A 25,815-nucleotide genomic window follows, 5' to 3' on the forward strand; every position below is an offset into this window, starting at 1 on the left:
CAAAAGCATATAGTGTGGCAATGGTGAACTTGAAAATAAAACGGGGGGGGGGGGGGGGGGGGGAGGCAGCCCGGGTGGCTCAGGGGTTTGGCACCGCCTTCAGCCCAGGGTGTGAACCTGGAGACCCAGGATGGAGTTCCGCATCAGGCACCCTGCATGGAGCCTGCTTCTCCCTCTGCCTGTACCTGTGTCTCTCTGTGTCTCTCATGAATAAATAAATAAAATCTTAAAAAAAAAAAAAAAAGGTATTGCTCCCTATGAGGAGAAAAAAAAAAAGAAAACAGAGTATGTTTTTAAAATTGTTTTTTAGTAGCAAGGAGTATGAAGAGGACAATCGCTCGTTGGTAATAAATCCCTTTACCACAGGCTTCCTAGAATTTCTAATGTGCATCAAATTGCCCCAAACAACAAGGCATGCTTTTCCGGCAGTAAAATATGGAATCTATGATATTGAGATAATTTTTAGAATGGCAGTTTTGCTGGGAGATGTGGCAGTAAACAGGATGGGCCAGGCTAGGGACAGAGAAAGTTCTAGTTCCAGTGTGAGGCAAAGACGACCAGCATACCAGTCCTGCAAACACTGAATGTGTACAAACAGTGCTGTTCTTTGTGCCTACAATCTGTCTGAAAGCCTCTTCTTGTCTCAGAGAAGTGCATGTTTGAGATTCCTTTCCAATAGCACTATTATCCTACTCAGTTTAAATTACATTGCTTTTGCTAAAGATTTTCTTAAGATATCTCCATACCACCTTACCAAGAGATACTTTAGGGCTTAGAATTTGAGATAATTCATTTTTCTTGCATAGCTATATCCCTGACTTTAAGCATTAGAAATTCAAATGGGGAAAAAACTTCTAAGGGCATTTGAAATAAAAATTTTTGGCTGCAGGAAGCCAAAAATCAGGCTAACATCTTCTACTTGGTGGTTCTTAATCTTCTATATGACATAAAGCTCTTTAAGAATCTGATTAAGACCATATACTCTCTCAGCCTGAAATAAGAACACACACAATTCTGTGTACACTTTCAGATTTTGCTACTTGAAGGAAGAGGAGTATAGGGGCACTATGCTGCTGACGACTGCTGGAACATTCCTGACATTCATCTATGCAACTCAGTGCAATTCTCTCTTAATGACTTAAACATCTCTCATCTTTCTGAAATTATTCTTAATTACAATGAAATGTCTCAATAGAATGTGGTTAACAGAAAGATCAAACTAACCAAAGGTTATGAACACAACCCGTTTCACTTTGTTTCTTGTCTGAAAAAGTTCCAAATTCTCTTAAATATCACTCTTTTCCTTATTATAACTTGTGCACGAAAGAGAGAATATGTGATTATCACCTTTCCAGACTCCCAAAATTAGCTATTTCTTAAAACCCCAGCAATATGCTTCAGATAGTACATGCTTCTGCTGGTAAGGCCAATGTTAACAAGGCCGACCTCAGTAAAATACATTAACACGAGTCTCAGCTGCCTGGGCTGCCTGGAGCAGGCAGAGCTCTTGAGGATAACAACAAAGTTTAATATCTCCAACCTACGTTAAATGATGCAGATGAAAGAAGATTCTTGGGTTCTTTGAGGCATTTGTTTGTTCTTGGAGACAGTCTACTTGCAGGGGAACAATTAAGATATGTCAACATGCATAGCACAATGGAGACCTAAATGAAGAAATTACATTCCTTCTACTGGCTACAACTGTTCGTAAAGCAGATGAAATACATGGAAACAGTTAAACCACATGAGTACACGAGCACTGAAGTGAGAGAAAGGTTTGGGTTCCAAGTAAAGCACAAGTTAAAAAAAAAAAAAAAGCAACAAGTAAAAGGCTTTATAAAGACATCTCAAAGTGTTTATTTTTTTTAAAGATTTTATTTATCTATTCATGACAAATACAAACACACACACACACACACACACACACACACACACACAGAGGCAGAGACACAGGCAGAGGGAGAAGCAGGCTCCATGCAGGGAGGACATGGGACTTGATCCCAGGTCTCCAGGATCAGGCCCTGGGCTGAAGACAGGGCTAAGCTGCTGAGTCACCAGGGCTGCCCCCAAAGTGTTTATTCTAGGTCAGAAAAAGACCCAGAACAAAAAAATTTTAATAGCATGATTTCTTTAGAGCCATATAGTGGCTCCTGTGCCCAACATATTCTAAAATCAATATAACAACCAGGACAACAATCAACGTAACAACCAGGATACGTTAAAAATCAGGGTAATTTTAAGTTAAAGGAAAATAGGACTAAAATACAAAATATATCTTTTAGCAGAGAAACATGTATATAATATAGATTTTATAGATGTTCATGAATGTTTATTTTGGTAACAGGAAAGTAACAAAAGTCAACTGGAAATCAATATGTAATCATCCTTAAAAAGATGAAATACTTTTTTAAATGGAAGCCACATGGGACCCTAAATGCTACTGGCATAAAGTAGGAAAACTTTAGTGCCAGGTGTAAGATGTGAAAAAGTACAAGAAGAATTCTGAATAGTTGGGGTGCCTCAGTGGCTCTGTCCACTGAGTGGTGGACTTTTAATTTCAGCTCAGGTCATGATCTCATGGTTGTGAAATTGAACCCTGCATGAGGCTTGTGAAGTCTGTCGGAGATTCTCTCTCCCTGCTAGTGCTCACATGTTCTCTCTTAAATAAATCTTAAAAAAAAAAAAAAAAAAAAAAAAAAACCTGAATAGCTTCTGATTAATTTAAGGATGTATACACTGCTAGCTCCAGAACCACTACAATACACATACACACAAAACCAACAGAGAAAATGAAGTGAAGTACTAACAAAAACAACCCCAAAAGAAAGCACTTACAGGTCAAAAGAGGAACAAAATCAGAAGGAACAAGAAAAGATGCTCAACACCATCCATCAGTCATTTGAAAACATAAACCAAACGAAATATCACTTCACACCCATGAGGAGAATGAAAACTAAAAGAAAGATAATAACAAGACGAGGATGTGGAGAAATTGGAACCCCTATACACTGTCAGTGGGAATGTGAAATGGTATAGCCACTCTGGAAAGTCTGGCAAGTTACTCAAAAAGTTAAACACAGAATAACCACATGACTGAACCATTCCACTCCTAGGTATACACTTAAGAGAAATGAAAACAGGGATCCCTGGGTGGCGCAGCGGTTTGGCGCCTGCCTTTGGCCCAGGGCGTGATCCTGGAGACCCGGGATCGAATCCCACATCGGGCTTCCGGTGCATGGAGCCTGCTTCTCCCTCTGCCTATGTCTCTGCCTCTCTCTCTTTCTCTCTCTGTGACTATCATAAATAAATAAAAATTAAAAAAAAAAAAAGAGAGAAATGAAAACATACATCCATACAAAAATGTATACACAAAGGTGTATATATATATATATATATATAGCATAATTTACAATAGCCAAAAAACCGAAACAGTGGAAATGTCCACGAACTGAAGGATAAATAAAACATCTATCTAAACAAGAGAATATTTCTCAGCCATAAAAAGAAATGAAGTATTTGATTCATGCTACAACACAGATGAGCCTTGAACACACACTAGGTAAGACGCCAGACACAAAAAGGAAAATATTGTATGATTACCCTTATAACAGATATCTAAAACAGGAAAAAATATAGAAATAGATCAGTGTTTGCCTAGGATTAGAGACTGGAGGAAATGGTGATTGACTAACACAGGTATGAGCTATCTTTTGGGAATGATAAAAATGCTCTGGATAGTGGTGATGATTACACAGTTTTGTGACTATACTAAAAACTAATGAATTGTACATTTATACAAAAAAAAAAAAAAAACCCACAACACTCAGAGGAACAAGTAGAAAACCAACCTTACCAAAAATTGCATTAGATGTAAATGGATTAAATATCCCAACTAAAAGGTAGAAATTACCAGACTGAGTAGAAAAAAAAAAAAAAACAAGACCAACTATAGGATATCATCAATAGATACAACTTAAATATAAAAAGATAAACAGAAGGACAGAAAATGATGTATTAGGCAGAATAAGCATTAATAACAAAGTAGTTTAAAGAAGACAAAAGGTCAATTCACCAGGAATACATAACAAAGCTACAGGCATGCATTAACAACAGAACCTCAGAATTCACAGAAAAAATCATGACAGAAGGGAGAAACAATCCACAAATATAGACAGATATTTTTAACATCTTTCTCATTAATTAATATAGCAAGTAGACAAAAGCAGTACCAAGAACACAGATCTCAAAATTACTATAACATGATCTAATTGACATTTACAGAATACTATACCCAAAAACTGCAGTATTTTCTTCTCAATTGCATATGAAATGTTCACTATGCTAAACCATAACCTGGGACTTAAAATAAAAGCAAAGTTACAGCTAATTTAAATACCTGTACTGAAAGGGCAAAAAGTCTCAAAAACAGTATTGTGATTGAAGAAAAAGAAGAGCAAGCTATAATGCCAAAGTAAATAGAAGGAACTAAAAATAAATCAATAAAATGGAAAACAAGCAACAGGTCAAATAAAACATTGGTTCTTTAATAAATGTTTGAAAAGTTGATAAACTGTTGTTGTCTTGTGATGCAAGACACAGCCACCACGGGTTTGGCCAATTTATGAAAACTGAATATACAGCCTTAAAATAGAATGTGGACTTAAATACCCAGAAGCACCCCCCATTGTAAGATTTGTAACAAAAATTGATATGAATGGACTTAATAGTTCTAATGGAGTGGTGGACCCAAGAGCCATATCAGTGCTAGCAAAATGGCAGAATTCACAAAGCATCTAAGTTGTCCTGCAAAAGCTCTGGCACCTAATAATGTCTAAAGAAAGTATTTTTTTCCCCAAGTTTTCATGTTTAGACTGCCTGAAGGTCAGCAATTAAACAAAGAGAAACCACAGGCCCTTCCCCAGCCCCATTTGATTTAGGCAGTCATTTTCCACAGTAGTACATTTGCTAGATATCTTATAGACCTCAAAAGTACTGGAAAGGAAGCTCCCATTCAAAGGCAATTCATCTTAAGATACTGTAAACAATACTAATTTTTTGTCCATTTGAAATATATAAGTTGTGCTATAACAACAACAACAACAACAACAACAACAAAGCAAAGTTGATAAACCTGCAGAATAAAGAGGGAGAGAAAAACAAGTTAGAATATCAGGAATGAAAAGTGGAGATATCACTGCAAATCAAACAGACGTTAAAAGGATAGGAAATGGGATGCCTGGGTGGCTCAGCGGTTGAGCATCTGCCTTTGAGGCTCTGGGTGTGATCCTGGAGTCCCGGGATCAAGTCCCACATCAGGCTCCCTGCATGGAGCCTGCTTCTCACTCTGCCTGTGTCTCTCATGAATTAATAAATATGATCTTAAAAAAAAAAAAAAAAAATGATAGTAGAATATTATGAACAGCATCATGGAAATAAATTTTAAAACTCAGATAAAATAGACAAATTCCTAAAAAAATGCAAAATAACTTACCAAAAAGGACTTAAGAAATAGAACACCTGAACAGCCTTCATGTATTAAAGAAAGTGAATCAATAATAATCAAAAGCTGGAGGGAGGAGGAGGGAGGAGGAGGGAGGAGGAGGAGAAGAAGATGATGATCATCTCATGGGTGGTGAGATACAGCCCTGCAGCAGGCTCCAAGCTTAGCAGGGTGTTTGCTTGAGATTCTCTCCCTCAGCTCCTTTCCTCCACTCTCACTTTCCAAAATAAGAAAGTAAAGCTTATAAAAACATGGTTAATGCACAAAAACCAATTGCATTTTATATAGAAGAGAAACAAACAGAAAATAAAAATTGGGGGGGCCATCGGATGGCTCACAGTTGGTTAAGTGCCCAACTCTTGGTTTCCTCTAAGGTCATGATCTCATAGGTGGAGAGATGAGCCCCATGTTGGGCTCTGCACTGAGGACAGAGTATGCTTTAAGTTTCTTTCCCTTTGCACCTCCTCCCAACTCATGTGCCAGCACCCGCATGCTTTTACAATAAATAAATACATAAATAAATAACAATTTTTATGTAATTCCACTTACAAAATCATCAAAAATATAAACTACTTGGAAGCAAATGGAAAGTATTTTCACAGTGAAACCTACAAAACATTACTGAAATTAAAGAAGATAAACAAATGGAGAAACCTATGTATCATGTTCAAGGACAGGGGGATTCAATGTTGCTAAAAATGTCTACTGGTCTCTAGCAAGATGCCTTTTTCCTCCCAAGAAATTAACGTGCTGTTTTAAAATTTATATGGAAATGCAAAAACTTAGAACAGTCAAAACAATGAAAAAACACCCCTGCTCAAAGTTAGAGAATTCACTAATTTCAAGAAAATCTGGTATTTGTATAAATATAAGACATACAGATCAAAGGAATATGGCAGAGTCCAGAAATGTGTTGAATATATATATATGATACTCATAAGGGAAAAAAAAAGGAATATCAACTTTCTACTTCACATCCAATACAAATATTAACTCAAAATGTATCATAAGGGCAGCCCTGGTGGCGCATCAGTTTAGCGCCGCCTGCAGCCCAGGGTGTGATCCTGAAGACCAGGGATTAAGTCCCAGGTCAGGCTCCCTGGCTCCCTGCATGGAGCCTGCCTCTCTCTCTGCTTCTCTGTCTCTATGAATAAATAAAATCTTTGGGAAAAAAAAAAAAAAAAAAAAAAGCATCATCATGTCAACTGCAAAAAGCTAAAATTAAAAGAACACCTAGAAGAAAAAAATTCTTGATATAGGTAGGTCCTGATTTCTTAGGAAAGAAAAAGTATGAAACATACTAGAAAAAAACTGATAAATTAGACTTTAACAAAACAAAAACTTTCCATTTCTCAAAAATACACTGTAAAACAAATGGAAAGGCAAGCCAGGAGAAAATATTCATAACTCATTATATATCTAGCCATCAGGGAAGTGCAAATTAAAACCACAAAGAGCTACTACATTATACATGTTAGACTCAGTAAAATTAAAAACTGGTTAAAGTTAAAAACAAATGTTGTGGCACAACGGACTGTTCATATGTTGTTAGTAGGAATATAGACGTTTCACAAATACTTAGATAATAGTCTGGCAGTTTCTTAACTATACTCTTATGACCCAGCAATTCCCAAGAAAAATGAAAATATATGCTCACAAAAATATCTGTATGCAAATGTTCATAGCTGATTTAGAGATCCAAACTGGAAGCAACATACAAGTCCATCAATTAGTGGACAGATAAATTGTGATATATTTCTTCACTGGAATACAATTTAAGACTCGCTTGCCCAAAAAAACAAACTACTGATAAAAACAGCAGTATCAATGAATATCACATGAACACAAAAGTACATACTGTATGACCCCATTCATATAAAATTCTGGAAAGAGTTAAAATAAAACAATCTACAGTGACAAATATCAGGACAGTGATTGTGTGGGCTGCAATGTAGAGGAGTAGGAAAGATTTAATGGCAAAGGGTACCTTCTGCAGGGATGGAAATGTCCTATTATCTTCAAGAAGATGATATCATGAAAAAAAAAAAAGAAGATATCATGGTGTATTCATTTGTCCAAAAAAAAAAAAAAAGTCTGTACACTTAAATTGTGTGAATTTTATTGTATCTAAATAATATCTTAATAAAGATGAGTTTAAACAAAATCATTTCACAGAAGTACTTTAAGTACTGTAATTTCCAAAAAGATATATATTTCTATAGAGGGCAGATGGGACTCCCAAATACTAAATGTTTAAGAGTCTTTAGAGAAGCTATTATAGAATGTTAGGTACGTAATTTATACTGAGAAGTAAAATTTATGATTTTATGAGTTTCTCCTTTGAGGGAAGCCACAAGAAAGTGAAAAAAGACCACACTGAAGCACAGATTAGTCAAGGTAACCAAATAAGCACTTTCCTAAAAGTGATAAAAGGGAAATAAATCATTTGGTGTTAAACATCATCACAATGAATATTTAATAGAGGATATTTTTATAGGGCTTAAACCACTGCTCAAGACACCGTTTGATGCAATCCTATCTCCACTTTGACAGTTAAGAGCAAACCAGAAGTTCCTGATTTCCAATCCCATGCTCAATTAGGTTAGGTTACTTGCCAATGAAGAAAAAAAAAAAGTGCTGCTGAGAGAAACCAGCTGATGAGTCACTTTAAATGCCTACAGTATTCTTATTGATACAGGCCCATAAAACCAATTGGCTAGGATTGCAATTCCAAGGAGAATAACACAGGTATGGAGTGTTTCGAAAGCCAAAAAGTATGTTACCAACACAAAGTCTGTTACTCTCCTTTTAAGTTTACATAAGGAGGGGGTAAATCAGCAAAGAAACTGCAAAGACAAAACAAAGAACCCATCTGCCATCAAGTTTAAGAAAACAGAAAATTGGGGACACCTGTGTGGCTCAGTGGTTGAGCGTCTGCCTTCCGCTCAGGTCGTGATTCCGAGATCAGGGATCAAGTACCACACATTGGGCTCCCTGCATGGAGCCTGCTTCTCCCTCAGCCTGTGTCCCTGCCTCTCTCTCATGAATAAGTAAATAAAATATTAAACAAAAACAAAAAACCCCAGAAAATTAGCAGTTTCTTAGATTAGTGGATCTTCAACGATGGTCAGCATCATCTGAAACTTGTAATGTATGCAAGTTCTCAGCCTCATCCCAACCTACTGAATTAGTGGCAGGGCCAGCAAGCTGTCTTTTAACAAGTCCTCTGATCGATTCTAATACTCCCTGAGCATTGGGAATTACTACGTTACAGGTTATTATCATTTATGCTTATCCCTAAGCTATAGGAGTCTCCCTTCCTCAGGTAGAATCACTTTCCTTTCTTTTTTTTTTTAGAATCACTTTCCTAAACTGTATTAATCATTGCCTTGATTTTTCTTTTTCTTTTTTAACCAAACTTATTTTTGAGAGAACTGTAAGAGAGTGCGAGAGAAGCAGATTCCCTGCCGAGCACAGAACCCAAGGTAGGGTTCAATCCCGGGACCCTGAGATCATGACCTCAGCCCAAACCAAGAGTTGGCTTAAGGGACTATGCCACCCAGGGGCCCTTCCTTTTCTTTATGTGTTTCCCAAATATATCTATCCTCATTTAGTTTTCCTTGTTTTACCTTTACAGAAACAAAATCACTGGTCCATATATTTCTATGAATTGCTTTATTTGCTCAACATTTTTTTCTGGCCTGATTTATCCATGGTTACGTGGATGTGTTGTGGCTGTGATATGGCCGACCCTCCACTGCTAGAGGCTTCTGCAGTTCCAAACCATGTGAGCTTTCCCAACATGGTTGCTTACTTTATAAAAGCAGTAAGAGTCTCTACAGCATCTGATAGTGAAATGGAGTCCCATGCAGTATAAAATAGCAAGGGAAGTGACATCCTATCAGTGTTCCCAAATTCTATTGGTTAGGAGCATATCCTACCCAAAGGCGAGGGAGGGGAAGGGATCATACAAAGGCATAGAGGATCCCACAGAATTCCAGCGACCCTCCTGGGAGTCCAACTGCTACATCCAGCACCCATTCAGAGGTAGTAGGCCTATCTTTGCGATTTCACATACCAAAGTTTTGAGTTACCTGAGGTCCAAGCAGATGATCCCCTTTCTGACTTATCAACAGTAGCCTAATGCTACATTACTCATTTCATTATGTAGGCATTTTATCATCTCAAATCATCACTGTAAGAAAGGTGAGTAAAGACATTTTGAGAGAGCGCATGTGTTGTGTGTGCATATTCACACACTTTTTATCACAGTAGACTGTTATAATTGCTCTATTTTATTGTTACTGTTGAGTCTCTTACTGTGCTTAAAGGATTTATTTAAATTTGTTTTTACTGTGCCTAATTTGTTAAACTTTATCATAAGTACATAAAGAAAAAATAGCATATATATATATATATATATACAGAGAGAGAGAGAGAGAGAGAGAGCGCGTGCGCTCAATAGGTTCAATACTGTTGAGTTTCAGGCATCTATGGGGGGTCTTGGAACATATCCCCTGCAGATGATGGACATGACCATTCTTCCTTGGTAACAAAATTTAAAAAATTCCTGAAAAACTTTTGAACTGAGACTTTATTCTAAATGTCCCTCAGGCACAATAAATTTCTAAAAAATATAAATCATACCAGGCCAAACCGAAGACTTGCAACTGAATCCCACTGTGCTACCCAGAAAATGTTTAAACATCTGTGAGAGCAAACATCACAACAGTGCATGACGGAACATGAAATGAGAGTCCAGTAATTTAGATACAGTTTTGCTACTCTGTCTCCTCACAGGTTAAAAAAAAAAAAAAAACACTGTACTAAATGATTATAAGTTCCTTTTACTTCTAAGACACTAATTCTGAATTGCAAATTAGTTTGAAATTTGAAAAACCTCTTAAAGGAAAGGTCCACAGATACAAGTCAGGTGGTTCATGATCCTGGCTGAGAAAATACCAACTTTTAACCAGTCTATAACTGAAACTTTACATTCTGTTCAATTACGAATGTAGGGGAGGAAAAAATAGTAGTATGTGTATTTTTTTGTCGAAAGAAATCAGGTATTTTCATATCACATTACAGACACCATAAATATCTCAAAATAATCATTTAGAATCATGAATACTTAAGAAGATAGTAATCTTAAGATATAAAGTGGGCTGCTAGAGTAGGTTAATGAGTTAACAAAAAAACACATTACTGTATCAAAAATTTGAGAGAAAAAAAAATTTGAGAGAGAGAGAATGTGTTCAAGTGGGGTGAAGAGCAGAGGGAGAAGCAGACCACTCGCTGAGTGGGGAGCACAATGTGGGTTTCAATCCTGGCACTCTGGGATCAGGACCTGAGCCCAAGGCAGACACTTAACTGACTGAGCCGCCCAGGTGCTCCAAAATCCTCTTTTGTTCATAGCAAAGAACTGTGGGTAAGAGCTGGAGATCTAGGATTACACTGCTAGGGAACAAATTTGTCCTCTATTAATTACCAGCTGTATAATCTTGGACAAGTTATTTAACCTTTCTGTGCCTCAAATATCTCAACCTTAAAAGATGAGAAATGAATTTATTTTAGGTTATTATAAGGATTAAATAAGAGTTCTTGAAAAACATTTACGGCGGGGCCGAGGATAGTAAGGATAAACAGAAAAGTATAATTTTATAAGGAAGGGCACAAATCTCAGTTTGACAAGAACAAATGGGGATTCCATAAGCCAGTTTAAAGACTAGACTGAGTTAATGGAAACTAGAATAGTAATCTTTAAGTTTTCTGAAAACAGGCTGGCAAACTGTGTACTTTATTTATTTTTAAAGTTTTATTTATTTATTCATGAGAGACACAGAGAGAGGCAGAGACACAGAGGGAGAAGCAGGCTCCCTGTTGGGAGCCTGATGCAGGACTCAATTCCAGGACCTTGGGATCACGACCTGAGCCAAAGACAGATCTCAACCACTGAGCCACCCAGGTTTAAAGGTGCAGACCCGGGCAGACTCGGTGGCTTAGCAGTTTAGCGCCGCCTTCGCCTTCGGCCCAGGGTGTGATCCTGGAGACTGGGGATCGAGTCCCGCATCGGGCTCCCTGCATGGAGTCTGCTTCTCCCCCTGCCTGTGTCTCTGCCTCTCTCTCCTTCTGTGTCTCTCATGAATAAATAAAATTTAAAAAAAAAAAAGGTAACATTGGAAAACTGCTGGAATTAATGTCTACCTTCCACTCAGCATGTGTAGAAACTATGAGAATGTTTCTACATTTACTGACATAATAAATTGATACTTATTAGTAGCTCAAGACTGTTCTATGGCTTCTTACAAATTATTTCATTTACTCTTCATGATAACTTTAGTGGGTACTATTATCTTTCTGAGGTGAGGAAAGTTAGGCACAAAGAAATCAAGTAACTGCCTTAGCTCCCCACAACAGGTAAATCTTGGAACCAAAAAAGTCAAGCATTCCTTTGTCCAAATTTCTCTTTCTATAGGATGAGATGAAGGTAAAACTTCAGAAAGTATGCATTGACTCTAAATGCTAGTGGATTCCACTTGTGGGACAAAATGACTATCACTTTGGTCAATTCCTTTCAATGGAAAAAGTAAAATCCATTGTAGTAGTCTTTCTTGTCTGGGTGCTCATCATACAGATGTGTTCAGAATGTGAATAATCATTGAGCTGTGTAACTACAGAATATACAATTATCTTTGTATATATTACACATCAATAACAAGTTTTTAATTTTTAAAAAATATTTCATTTTATCATGAGAGACAGAGAGAGAGAGAGAAGCAGAGACAGAGGCAGAGGGAGAAGCAGGCTCCATGCAAGGAGCCCGATGTGGGACTCGATCCTGAGACTCCAGCATTATGTCCTGAGCCGAAGGCAGGCACTAAACCATTGAGCCACCCAGGCATCCCAATAACAAGTTTTTAAAAGATTTTTTAAAATTTGAGAGAGAGAGAGAGAGAGAGAGAGCACAAGCAGGGGGGAGGGGCAGAGGAAGAGGGAGAAACAGACTCCCCACTGACCAGGGAGCTCATGTAAGGCTTGATCCCAGGATTCCAGGATCATGATCTGAGCCCAAGGTAGACATTTAACCAACTGAGCCACCCAGGTACCCCAACAATAACAAGTTTTCAAAAGGCAGAGGTCAGAGCCTCACTCCAGAACAGTTAATTCTAAATCTTGTGCCTGTTAGTTCCCAAATTTATTTGGCCATCCAGAAATATTTTTTATTTCACCTGTATTTAAAACAAACAAAAATTACCGATTATGTTTTCCATAATACTCCACTATCTTACAGGTGTGTTTAGCAGAATGTGCTTTGAAAAATGCTGAAAATCTGGGGCACCTGGGTGGCTCAGTGTTTGAGCACCTGCCTTTGGTTCAGGTCGTGATCCTGGGGTCCTGGGATCAAGTCCAGCATCAGGCTCCCCATAGGAAGCCTGCTTCTCCCTCTCTATGTGTCATGAATGAATGAATGAATAAAATCTTTAAAAACAAACAAACAAAACTGCTTACCTACTTGCCCCAGCATTTAACAGCAGGTTCTGCTTTTTAAGGAAGAACTCCATCACTACTGGTAAGGCCTGTGCTGCCACACCCCACACCCAAGGATAGTCAATATTGAAAACACTGAGCTCCCTGGGCTCTTTTTCCTTCCATTCATCTGAGACTCTCATATCTTCCTTCAATAGCAGAAAAGTCAAAGAAATACCTGCTGGCAAGAGGCAAGGGGAAATACTCCGTTCTCTCTTCTCCACTACAAGTATTTGAAACTTTTTATTTGACTGAGGTCACTTTTTATTTTAAAGAAATTAATCCCTCACTTCACAAGGAATCATGTAGGAGTAACTGACAAAGTTGTGATAAGGAGGAAATGTATTTATAAAAGCTGCTATGATTCAGCATTGTGGAAGGGGAGCATGCACTGTCCTCTGTACAGTCTACAAAGGTAAAAACTGTGAAGAGGACGTAGAAGGAACAGATGACAGAATGAAACTGGGCAACTGCATGTGATGAGAGCCAAAACAATTTTGATGAGAAAAATACATTCTGAAATATATAAATGCAATTTTTACCTCTAGGTATACTATGTGAAAAATAAACCTAGTTAGTACAGCTCATCCTGTACCCCATGTTTAGGAAGGGAATGGGGACTCCCACTCTATACTGTATTTGATTTTTTAAAAAAAAAACTTGAATTTTTGAAATTTTATTAAGTTTTTAATTTTAATTCCAGCATAGTTAAAATACAGTGTCATATCAGTTTCAGTTTCCCATGTAAAATATAGTAATTCAATAATTGTACACATTACTCAGTGCTCATCACAGTAAGTATACTCTTACTCCCCTTCACCTATTTCACCCACTGCTCACGTATCTCCCCAGTCTGGCAACCATCAGTTTGTTCTCTATAGTAAAGAGTGTTTCTTGGTTTATTTTCTCCGTTTTTTCGTTTCTTTGTTTTGTTCCTCATAGTATCTGTCCTTCTCTGACTGAATTGTTTCATTTAGCATTACACCTTCTGACTTGATCCATGTCATTGCAAACAGCAATATTTCATTGTTTTGTTTTTCCATTGAGGCATTTTATTTGCATGTATATATTACATCCCTAGAAAAAAGAATCTCGGGATTTCCTTTCCTGTGTGTTTTTCTCTTGCTTCTTCATGGTCCATGATGCTAGTTGAGGTTGTCAAGACAATGAAACCAAATTGGCAGGACGGGAGCAGGTTACTCTGCCATTTTTCTAGATCTTTCAGTTGTACATCAAATCTGGGGCTGATACTCCACACGTGTTTTACCTGCCTCTGACGTCACAACAATTTACCCAGCTCTATAATCAATGATTTCAAATATGCCAATGTAACCATGCTTCATCATCACGATGAGAAACTGAACAATGATTTTGAATCATGTCCTAATAAGAACGTGGATCTCCTTTGAGCATTGTTAATGCTCTTGAGAGCATTGCCAGGACATTCATGCACACCATTATGGTGGCATGGAATGATGACAGAAATAGAGAGTTCATTCTTTTTTTAATAGCTGATATTCCATTGTATGTATACACACATCTTTTTTATCCATTCACTTATTGATGGATACATGGGCTGATTCCAAAATATGGCTATTTAGTTAATGCTGCAATAAACACAGGGGTGTATATATCCTTTACAATTTGTGTTTTTGCATTCTTTGGGTAAATACCCAGTAGTGCGATTATTACATCAAAGGGTAGTTCTAATTTAAGCTTTGGGGAGCCTCCATAGTGTTTTCCACAGTGGCTGCACCAGTCTGCATTCCCACCAACAGTATAAGAGGGTTCCTTTTTTCCACATCCTCACCAACACTTGTTTCTTCAAAAATCTTCTTTATTATACTGCAAAAATTCCTTAATTTTATGGTAAGAAGAAAAACCACAAAAGGGACCAAGTTACAGGCCTAAAATCCAGATTTTATTATTCAATAAAGTTAATTTATTTTAATTTAATTTACTGAAATTTATCTTTCATTTTTTTGTACTTTATCTTGCTATTATTCATCTTCTAACTAGGTACATGACCTGATAAACGGTCTAGGTATGTTTCCTTCCCTATAAAATGAGATCTTATTAATCTAGGAGATGACCTCATACCATCTCTTCTTTACTTTACAAGGGGAATGCAAAAAATGAATGAACACAAGTGAAAATATAATGAACGATGGGAAAAGGTGGCATCTAAATAAAAAATATTCTGCAAAATATCCACTATTTCCAAACTAATTACTTTTATAGGAAACATTATCAAAGTAAGTATATACTCATTCTACAATTTATGGTAGAGACTAATGGTAAGTATGGGAGGAATAAAATTAAATGATGAACAAGTTGGTTACAGCCATTTACTCCCATTTACAATAAATCAAAACCTCTCACTGATAATTCACACACACATATTTATGATTCTTTTTTTTTCATATTTATGATTCTTATATTTTTATGTGAAATAGATATAATTTATATATGTATATATAATTCAAATATACACGTAGGCTTATAGGATCCTTTAAAACTAAATATGATTACCCAAAAGTCAATTGTTTTTTGTCCACACACACACACACACAAAAAAAATCAAAGTAACCACACAATTTATTAAATATTAATAACTAAATGTAATTAGATGCAAGCATACATCTTACCATTATTATTTAGTTTTGTTCTGGAAAATATGGTCAATATGATAAAAGCATGTATAGCAGGCAGCCTTTAGGAGGCCCAGAATGACTTCTGCCTCCTGGTATTCACACCCTCATAAAATCACCTTTTCTTTTTTTTTCAAGATTTTATTTATTTATTCATAAAGAAAGAAAGAGAGAGAGAGAGAGAGAGAGAGAAAGAGACCCAGGCAGATAGGGAGAAGCAGGCTCCATGCAGGGAGCCTGACATGGGACTGGATCCCAGGTCTCCAGGATCACGCCCTGGACCGAAGGCGGCGCTAAGCTGCTGAGCCACGCAGGCTGCCCATAAAAATCACGTTATAAGAATGACAGACTGTCTATACCTTGTTTCTAATCAACATAATATGGCAAAAGGATTTCACTCCCATGATTATATCATGTAAGATTCTCTCCTGGCAGACAAGAGCTTTTTTCCTGCTGACTTTGAAGAAACAAACAGCTACACAGTAAGAGGCAAAGTGGTAAAGAGATTGTCAGTTACCTGTGGGAGCTAACAGCAGCTCCCAGTCAACAGCCGGCAAGAAATAAGGGCCTCAGTCCTACTACTGCAAGGAAATGACTCTGCTGTCACCCTGAATGAACGTGGATTGCTCCCCAGGTAAGCCTCTAGAATAGAACATAGCCTGGCTGATGCCCTGATTATAGCCCTGTAGGAAACTGAGCAGAAGATCCAGATGAGCCTCACATAGACTTGGAGAACCTTGTTACGCAGCAACAGAAAACAAATACACGGATACTTGCCCCACTCAACGTCCTGGGTACCTTGATGGCAGTCTCTAAGCAATCCTATGTTAAACACACCCAGCTAAACTGAAGCCAGATTCTTTTTTTTCTCCCTAAAGATTTTATATTTATTTATTCAAGAGAGACACAGAGAGATGCAGAAACATAGGCAGAGTGAGAAGCAGGTTCCCTGCGGGGAGCCCAATGTGGGACTAAATCAGAGGACCTCAGGATCACAATCTGAGCCAAAGGCAGACACACTCAACCACTGAGCCACCCAGGTGTCCCTATATCCCACACTTTTTTCTTTCTAAAGATTTTATTTATTTACTCATGACACACACACACACACACACACACACACACACACAGAAAAAGAGAAAGAGAGAGAGGCAGAGACATAGGCAGAGGGAGAAGGAGGCTCCATGTAGGGAGCCCCATGTGGGACTGGATTCTGGGACTCCAGGATCACGCCCTGGGCTGAAGGCAGGTGCTAAACCACTGAGCAACCCACGGATCCCCAGCCCCTACATTTTAAACTTAGCCTACAAAGCCTATTAGGCTCCAATTTCTTTTGTGCTTATTGAATTCCCTTAGCTGAAATGTGTGCAGGAGATAGTCAAGTAAAATAAAAAAAAGGTAAGGCAGGCCACATGAACACAACAGAGGATGAGAGACAAGCAGCTTCTGCAAGGGAGAGTAATTAGGAATGTGAAGTACTGAGGCAGACCAGACCCTGTTTGCCCTCCAGATGGTGGTTGTCTTCATAGGTAAACCATTAGATATTTTCTAAGTGTTATAAATTGGGATTTGAAAGGTGAAATCTCATTTTAGATATTGGCAACAAATTAGTATCTAACACCTAGGGACCAGGAAGGACCATGCCACTCAGATCATGTTTCTGAGCCATGTGGGATCTTCTACTCTATAATCTCTAGGCTCTACTCTAGGGTTCTCACTCCTTCTACCTGCAAATAGTTGGTGGTTTCATTCATTCATTCATTCACTCACTCACTCACTCACTCACTTATTATGCCTTATAAAATATGAGGACTGGCCTAAGTAAGCCCAAGTATGAAGGCTCAGTTCATGTGTCATTTACTCACAGGAGGTTATATGCTGTTTACATTCTGTATTTTTACTTTAGAACGTTTACCACAGTGATTATATAATTTGTAATTACATAACTATTGCTGTAATTACTAGTGGACCTTCACTGCATAAGAATACTTACTATAAATACCATGAAGGCCATGAGAATGTCTGTTCTACCAGTACCTGCTGCCCAGCAAATAGTGAGTAATGTTCAGATGAAGGTTTAGGCAGATACCTTCATGCCATGAAGATTCAAGGCTAAAATGGAACAACCTTTGTGTTGGGCAGCCTGGCAAATTTACTTTAAAAATCTTAAAAGGAAAAAAAAAAAAAAAAAAAAAAAAAAAAATCTTAAAAGGATGGGCAGCCCAGGTGGCTCAGCGGTTTAGCGCCACCTTCAGCCCAGGATGTGATCCTAGAGACTGGGGATCAAGTCCCATATCAGGCTCCCTGCATGGAGCCTGCTTCTCCATGTCTCTGTGTCTCTGCCTCTCTCTCACTCTCTCATGAGTAAATAATTAAAATCTTAAAAAAAAAAAAATCTTAAAAGGACATTTCTTCTGAGTAGTCACAGTTCCAGAAATTTCAACTAAGGAGATCATTCACTTGGTGTGCAAACTTTTATGTCCAAAGCTATGCATTGTAGCCTGTTTACAACAGTTAAAAGCTAGGCACAAATGTCTAGCTATCAAATTGATTTGACAATTATGTTTAAAGGAAAGCTTGTTTAAGAAAAATAAGTTATAATGAAAAGATGCAAGATACAAAATGTAAAATTACATCACAGTATTAAAACTGTGCTTCAAAGCCATTGCCCTATAAAAGAATTGAAGAACTTAATTACCATATTCAAGTAGCAAAACAGTAGATGGATTCTTCACCTTTCATCTATTCTTTGTCTAGTAAAACCATCTGGGTATTCTTGGGAAAAAGTCATTATATTAGCACAATGAGTCTGGGAGGAATAACTCTCCTTTGAGGGTTACCAACTTCCACCCTGAAGAAGATGGCGTTTCATCAATCTCTTACTCATCTTGTAATGACAAGTTTACTGCACATTAGTATTGGGCCTAGTTTCCCAGCCCTAACAGATATCTAAGAGTAAATTTAATAGAACAGAAGTATTTGAGATACCACTTTTACCTGTATGAAAAATATAATCCATAACACCCCAAACCCCTGCCTTGCATGTCACTGGAGGGCTGAAAACTGGAAAACCATTTTGTCTCAGCTTTCTAAGAGTGAGCTCTATATAGTTCCGCCCTATACAGAAATGTAGTAGCAGAGAAAATGGATGTCAAGTTAGGGTCAAAACAAGGAATGAGTCCTTATCGAAAAGATCCTTTATTTGTTGACACATAAAATTTTGCTCTAAATGTCTATACATCTCAAATGTATTGGAGAGCAGTTTACTTGGGAGTTATGGTGTGAAGGAGCCTAGAAGCTCCATATTAAAATTATGCTACTGGGCAGCTCTGGTAACTCAGCGGTTTAGCGCAGCCTTCAGCCCAGGAATTGTGATTGTGGAGACCCAGGATTGAGTTCCACATTGGGCTCCCTGCATGAAGCCTGTTTCTCCCTCTGCCTGTGTCTCTGCCTCTCTCTGTGTCTCTCGTGAATAAATAAATAAAATCTTTAAAAATAAATAAATAAACTAAAATTATGCTACTGGTTATATGAACAACATAAGATACCCAGGTGGTAGAAATGTAGTAAAATCTAGTTTTAATTTGTTAGGTATTTTATTTTTTAAAGATTTTATTTATTTATTCATGAGAGACACACACAGGGTGGGGATGGGGGTGGGGGGTGGGGGTGGGCAGAGACACAGGCAGAGGGAGAAGCAGCTCCATGAAGGGAGCCTGACGTGGGACTTGATCTGGGGTCTCCAGGATCATACCCTGGACCGAAGGTGGCACTAAACTGCTGAGCCACCTGGGCTGCCCCAGTTAGGCATTTTACAAATACTGCAAGAAGCTATATTTCTGTAAAAATCACAAAGAAGGGCATAAACTAAAAGAAGTCTACACTTGATTATGTTAACTGGTGGATCCAAGACTAAGGAAAATAGACTTGTCAGATTGAAATAAACTCAAGGATTATAATAAAACTGAACTGCAGAAGGAGTCACACACAGAGCTGAGGAATCCATTTGTAAATACCACTAACGATCAGTTCTAGTTTGTTACAGGAGAGATGAAACATCACTGCACCTCGTCAATTAGTTCTTTCTACATAAAATATGTAGTAAAATCAGGATTACTCACGTGATATCCCTTCGTTGATAGCAGCCCTGAAGCAGGCAGGCGATCAGGTCACTGATAAACTCTACATCATCTCTGTGAAGAGCTGCTTCTAACTCCTATGGAGGAGGAGAGAGAGAGATTAGAAAGATTTCTTAAAATCCACCTGTCCCTCCTTCCTACCACCCACACTATCAATATCACTCTCCAACCCGCTATAGGGTCAGTGTAGCCAAACTGCTTGCCTTTCCTCTCATAGTTACTGCTGGAAGAGCAGAGTTCAACTTTTGTTTTTCCATTGGGTTTATTTCTCCCATTGCTCCATTCCATTTCTCTGCATACCAGAAAAATCATACATATATCTCTTTTTGTAAGTCAATGGTAGCTGCATAATTATCAAAGAGCTTAACTTATATAAATATGCTATAATGCCTTCTACGTTAATGACAAGAAAGTCACAAATATGTGATTAAAAAGTATTCTTCATCCCCCTAACAGTTTATAACAGGTAAATCAATTGCTTTATAGAATCACTATGTTTATTGAAGAAAAGCACTGGTAAATGAGCAATATAGTTAAGAATTCTTATTTTGAGGAGGCTACACTTAAGTGACTAATGACAGGAGATTGCTAGAACTGAGCTGAATCTTACATCATCTAGAGAGAAGTGAGGTAATGTCTATGTTAATGGTTTAATCCTAGGTGAGATGTATTTGCTTTCCTTGGGACTCAAGCAGACAATGCCAAAGATCTAGCATTCTGAACAAGACTAAATTGACAAGGAGCTGCTGGGACAAAGTGATGGTGGGAAATTTTAGGAGATCCTGTTTCTCCTTTCAAACTCCCATAATAAACCAGTATTTCCTAAGATGATGGAATTTGTTCTAAGTCCTCAGCTCTTGAGAAAAAAAGTTTGACAGCACTGTTTCAACCAGAATGCTTGCATTCTGCATGCAAGCTATTTTCCAAGGTCTGCTCTGCTTTTACTAATCATCACCAGATCTATAAACACAGAAAAAAACCAAGCTTTGAAGGCTCTCGTATTAATGGTTCTGAAAGCATGAGGTGTGTGTGCATAAGAAACAATTTCTGACCTAAATACCAATTACACAGCAGTGCATACTTAACAGGGGATTCTGCCGCTACTATAAAAACATTATCGTTTTGCTAATAATTGTAATAAAATTATGTAAATTATTTTAATGGTTTCATTTATTTTTTTTTTAATTCTCAAGTTTGTAAACACTCCCTCTAAAACCTTCATAATATAGAGGTACCTTGGTGGCACAGTCAAGCATCTAACTCTTGGTTTTGGCTTGGGTTGTGATCGCAGGGTGGTGAGACAGAGCCCTGTAGTGGGATCTGTGAACAGGAGTCTACTTGAGATTCTCTCCCTCTCTCAAATAAATATTTTTTTTTTTAAAGTAAAATAAAACCTTCATAGGACAAAAAACTGCTCAGCAAACTAATGGACACAAATAAGCAAAATAGAAACTACCATGAGGTGGTTCACCAGAAAAGGTTCATCTAGCCTGTGCTGCCTTAAAACACAGGTGAATGAAACTCAAAATTCAAAGACTGCAAGGCTGAGGCTTGCAAATGTTTTGCTTGCCTTAATTATAAACCTGGGAATTATATCTATAGCAATGGTTCTTATTCTTCTATTAGCTTATTAATTACTGTTGGAAGAGTTCTCTTCTACATTCTAGTTACTGATCAACCAAAAAACAAGAAACTCTCCCAACCAGAGATAACTGGGATCTGAACTATAATTAGCCAGAATTCACTCATTCAACCAATATTTACTAGGCACCCACCCTGTGTAAGATAATATAGTACTTCCTAAGCACTGAGGAGCTTAGTTTGGAGAGATGAGTACAAAAACAGATAGACAAACCAACCAATTAGCACTATTAGGTACACAAAAGGTGCTATGGGTGCAATGGGAATTGAGAAGAAAAGGACTACTTGTGGCTGTGGGAAGCCTAAAACACTGCATGAAGATGGTAGTACCTGCAGTGGGAAAATTGTGGCTGGGTGGCAATGGGGGGAGAAACAGAGCATGAGCAGGTGCAGATGACACAGGGAGCAAGGCCACCAAGAAGACAGCTGCTTCATTTTAACTATTCTGTAGATTATATGAGGGGAAGTAATGTGAGTACTGGATACTGAGCTAATGAGTTTGGTGTTTCTTTGGAAAACAATGGAGACTCATTACAATTATTTTTATTGAGGAAAAGACACAGTGATACTTCTCTAGCTGTTGTGTATTTAAGAGGGATTCTAGTGGCAGAGGGTGCGAGGTGAGGTTAACCACAAGCAAGAGCCTGGGATAAAGATTCTGAAGGACTTAAATGAGAGAAATAGCAGCAACGGGGAAAAACACGAATTCAAGATCAGATAGAAATAAATGTGATGCAACAGCAAGGGAAGATTTGAATGGTTCATATTTTATGTTTGGTCACTGGGCAAGACTCCAAAGCAAATTGCAATTATAACAGAAGCCGAACTCTTGAAACACAAAGTCCCAGGCCATCTCATTTGATAGAGAAGCCAGAATTACTGAATCATAGGCTGGAAGATATATTACAGATTATACTATTTCAACTCTCTCAATTGAAGGATAAATAAACTAGGCCCAGGAAGGTTAACTGGCATCTCCTGTTGTACTTAGCAAAACAGTGCCAGGACCAAGTGAAACCCCAACCACTCCATCCAGGGCTCTTCCCACAGAGTAAGCTGCTTCCTACTGGCCCATGTGCTCTATGCTAGAAAGCCTGATGGCTTTAACAGCTCTAATAACCCACTTCCACCACTCCCAACCAAGCCCTCAAATGTACCATTCTGCCTAAGCAGAAAGAAATCCCTCCTCCAAAGCCATACTGTAACAGGTCCTTTACATGAAAAACTTTTATCTATAAAATCTTCCTAGCTGAGTTCCACTTTGCTGGTTTCTCCAGCAACATCTTCAACACTGTATGGTCACAAATTGTTACACACTCCTGCTGAGGTTCTGTCCTCATCAGTGTAAATTAAAGAGTACGACGTGTTTCTTGATTAAAAGTGCTATAGTCAGATGCTTTTTAGTGTTTTTAAAGAAAAGCACCAAATTAAACTATGATAAAGTCCACATTTGAAGAGATAAGAACTGGGAAGGCTTTACTAAGTAAAGGCTAAACTAAGTAAAAGTTTGTCATAAATCTCTGTGAAGGTATGCCAGGATTCCTAGAAGCAGGATACATGTCGATCACTTTTATTCAGTAGTAAATAATTTTTTATTTATTTATTTTTGAAGATTTTATTTATTCATGAGATGGGGGGGGGGGGGGGGAGACAGGCAGAGGGAGGAGAAGTGGGCTCCATCCTGGGACTCACGAATCACGCCCTAAGCCAAAGGCAGACACTCAATCACTGAGGCACCCAGGCGTCCTAGTAGTAATTTAAAACGGTAATTTTATAAAACAGTCACACTACAAAGCAAAATGTAAAATCTGCATTAATTTTTATGCTGAAACTCCAAAAAAAGAAAACAAAAAGGGAAAAAAATGTCACTCCTAAAAGAGCAGTTAAAGTTCTATTATGAATTCCCTTTCTTTTCTATGCACTTCCCCCACCCACAGGCATTCCCTTCTCCCTTAGGTGTGAATGCTTGATAAGAATATGTTTCTGTTTCTATCAGAGTGAGTCATTTGGGCCTTACAGAAGAATGTCATTTCTGGCAATAAATCTATTTAGAATGTGAGGATATAACATGAAATTTCTGGTTACAGTGTTTTCCAAACAATATCAACTGCCAATATCCTTTTATTACTGCTCCCAGAGAGTCATCAAATAGAATTACTGACAAATTAGAATGAAGCAAGGTATTCCAGGACAAAATAAAAACTGAGACCTACAAAGATTAAGAGTGATATGGCAAAAAAAAAAAAAAAAAAAAGAGTGATATGGCCAAAAGATATGATGTTCTTAAACCCACACTCTACTTACATTAGGTTATTTATTTTCAAGTTAACTAACATCTTGTTAACCTGTGGCAGTTAGCAGAGATCAAAATTAGTAAGTCAATTTACAATTAGTAAATGTAAGAACAGCTTATCTTAAAATACATGCCCAATAGTTAAAATTATTAATTTGTATAACACATCTCTATTTTCTTCAATAAATCAAGGGAAAATTTTTTAAAAGATTTATTTATTTATTAGAGAGAGAGAGAGAGAGAGAGACAGAGACAGAGACACAGGAGGAGGAAGAAGCAGGCTCCATGCCAGGAGCCCGACGCAGGACTCGATCCCGGGACTCCAGGATTGCGCCCTGGGCCAAAGGCAAGCGCCAAACCGCTGAGCCACCCAGGGATTCCCAATCAAGGGAAATTTTTATTCCCTATTTGTATTTTTAAAAATTCCCATAGGTGCTGGGAAGTAGAAGACTGAATGAGAGAGCAACATTGATACTGATGATGTTCTAACTCTGATGGATGCTATTTTCACAGATGGTATCACTTATAAATGAATAAAGCAAAAACATTCGTAGACCAATGATGATAGAATGTGTCATGAACTAAAAACACGGATTAATAAAATCTGTGAATCTGAAATTTAAAAAAGAAAAAGAAGGAAAGACAAAATTGTTTCACTATATTTTCTGCCTGCCTCAGTAAACAGGCTTCCTTGGTGATTCAACCATAGTTTTCTTACTTAACATCATCAGCAGAAACTAGGGAGTAACATCCTTATCTTAATTCGAAAAAAGAATATTAAGTGCTCTTGTTCAATACTCAACTGTGATGGGCAGGCTAAAGGGCATTGGTAAAAAATTCTCCGCAGTGAACCTAGGTTTCCTTTTCTTAGCACAGCCATGATCTAATGAGTTAACAACTGGGGAAAGCGGTTACACAGAAAGGCAGAGTTTCAGGGATGTTGGATCAGCTCTTCCAAGGAGAACTGAGCAGGCTTGAATTGCTCCTCAAATGACACAAGTATCGAGAGGAACTCTGATATTTACAAATAAAATTCAACACCTCGCCCTTGCCTACCACCATTTTACTCATGGAATACAGTAAACTCAGAAATCAGTAAGAAAATGGGCTCAAAATATAAAACTGCTTTTCAAATGTACTTCTATATTGTGCTTCATAAATCAGCAGCTATCTACATAACCCACCAAAAAATATGCAGGGTTCATGGTGACTTGTAAGGTGACAAAGTTATCAGTGAAGTTTTCCCCTCTAGCTCAGCAGAACTGAAAATGCAGAATTGGTAAAGATTACAATGAAGAATAGGTGATAAATCCCCTGGAGGGCAAGCTTCTCCCACCTTTCTCCTTCCCCTTAGTTACAGTTAACACCAGCAGTTGGTACTACATGGATAAACCAAGGCACACTAATATAGGCCTCAGTTTTCACCCTATGGTGAAACAAAGATTAAGAATGCTATAGAATGACAGCAAAGAAGATGGGTAACAGGAAAGCAATTTTAATCCTGCTGAACAGAATAACTTGCTTATCAGTTAATTTTTCACTTTAGTGGGTATAGTAAAAAAGAAAAAGTTCTGGAGTTCTGTTTCACAACAGTGTGAATATACTTAACACTACTGAATTGTGCACTTAAAAATGGCTAAGATGACAAGTTTTATATTACGTTTTTTACCACAATTCAGAAAAAAATTGTCGCACTAAAAGTAACTACCACCAAGGATTTTGTAATGATTATTATGAGGCAATGCTTATAAAAGCCAGTGGAGCCTGGCACACCGTAAATATTCCACAACATGCTAATATTACAATTATTTCATCTTGATTACAATGAAAGTGTGTGTGTGTGGGGGGGAAGCAAAGACTGAAGAGATAGAAAGTGGTCTTTTCAAAATTCAGGTTTCTTAACAGAAATTAAAATCCTTTTAATACACAGCCTACCATGTTCATAAGCCAATAAAAACCCAACAGTTCTCCAAGGAATTATTTGGAAACCCAGGTTATTCAAAGCTTTGCTACTTAGGCCTTCAAACCCAGAGCTTAGAGTCTTAGAAGCAAGGGAATAAATAA

General features: G+C 37.8%; 1 protein-coding gene across 7 annotated transcripts in view; it reads right to left on the bottom strand.

Annotated features, from left to right (window-relative positions):
- Positions 1–25,815, bottom strand: part of CECR2 (CECR2 histone acetyl-lysine reader) — a 173,864-nt gene that overhangs the window by 47,325 nt on the left and 100,724 nt on the right. For all 7 annotated transcript variants that reach the window (XM_038576255.1, XM_038576257.1, XM_038576259.1 and 4 more), the window contains exon 2: positions 19,800–19,894. In XM_038576255.1, coding sequence (XP_038432183.1) covers positions 19,800–19,894 — 95 coding nt within the window. The remainder of the gene's footprint in view (positions 1–19,799; positions 19,895–25,815) is intronic.

This window comes from Canis lupus, chromosome 27, assembly GCF_011100685.1.
Source record: "Canis lupus familiaris isolate Mischka breed German Shepherd chromosome 27, alternate assembly UU_Cfam_GSD_1.0, whole genome shotgun sequence".
Lineage (NCBI taxonomy): Eukaryota > Metazoa > Chordata > Mammalia > Carnivora > Canidae > Canis > Canis lupus.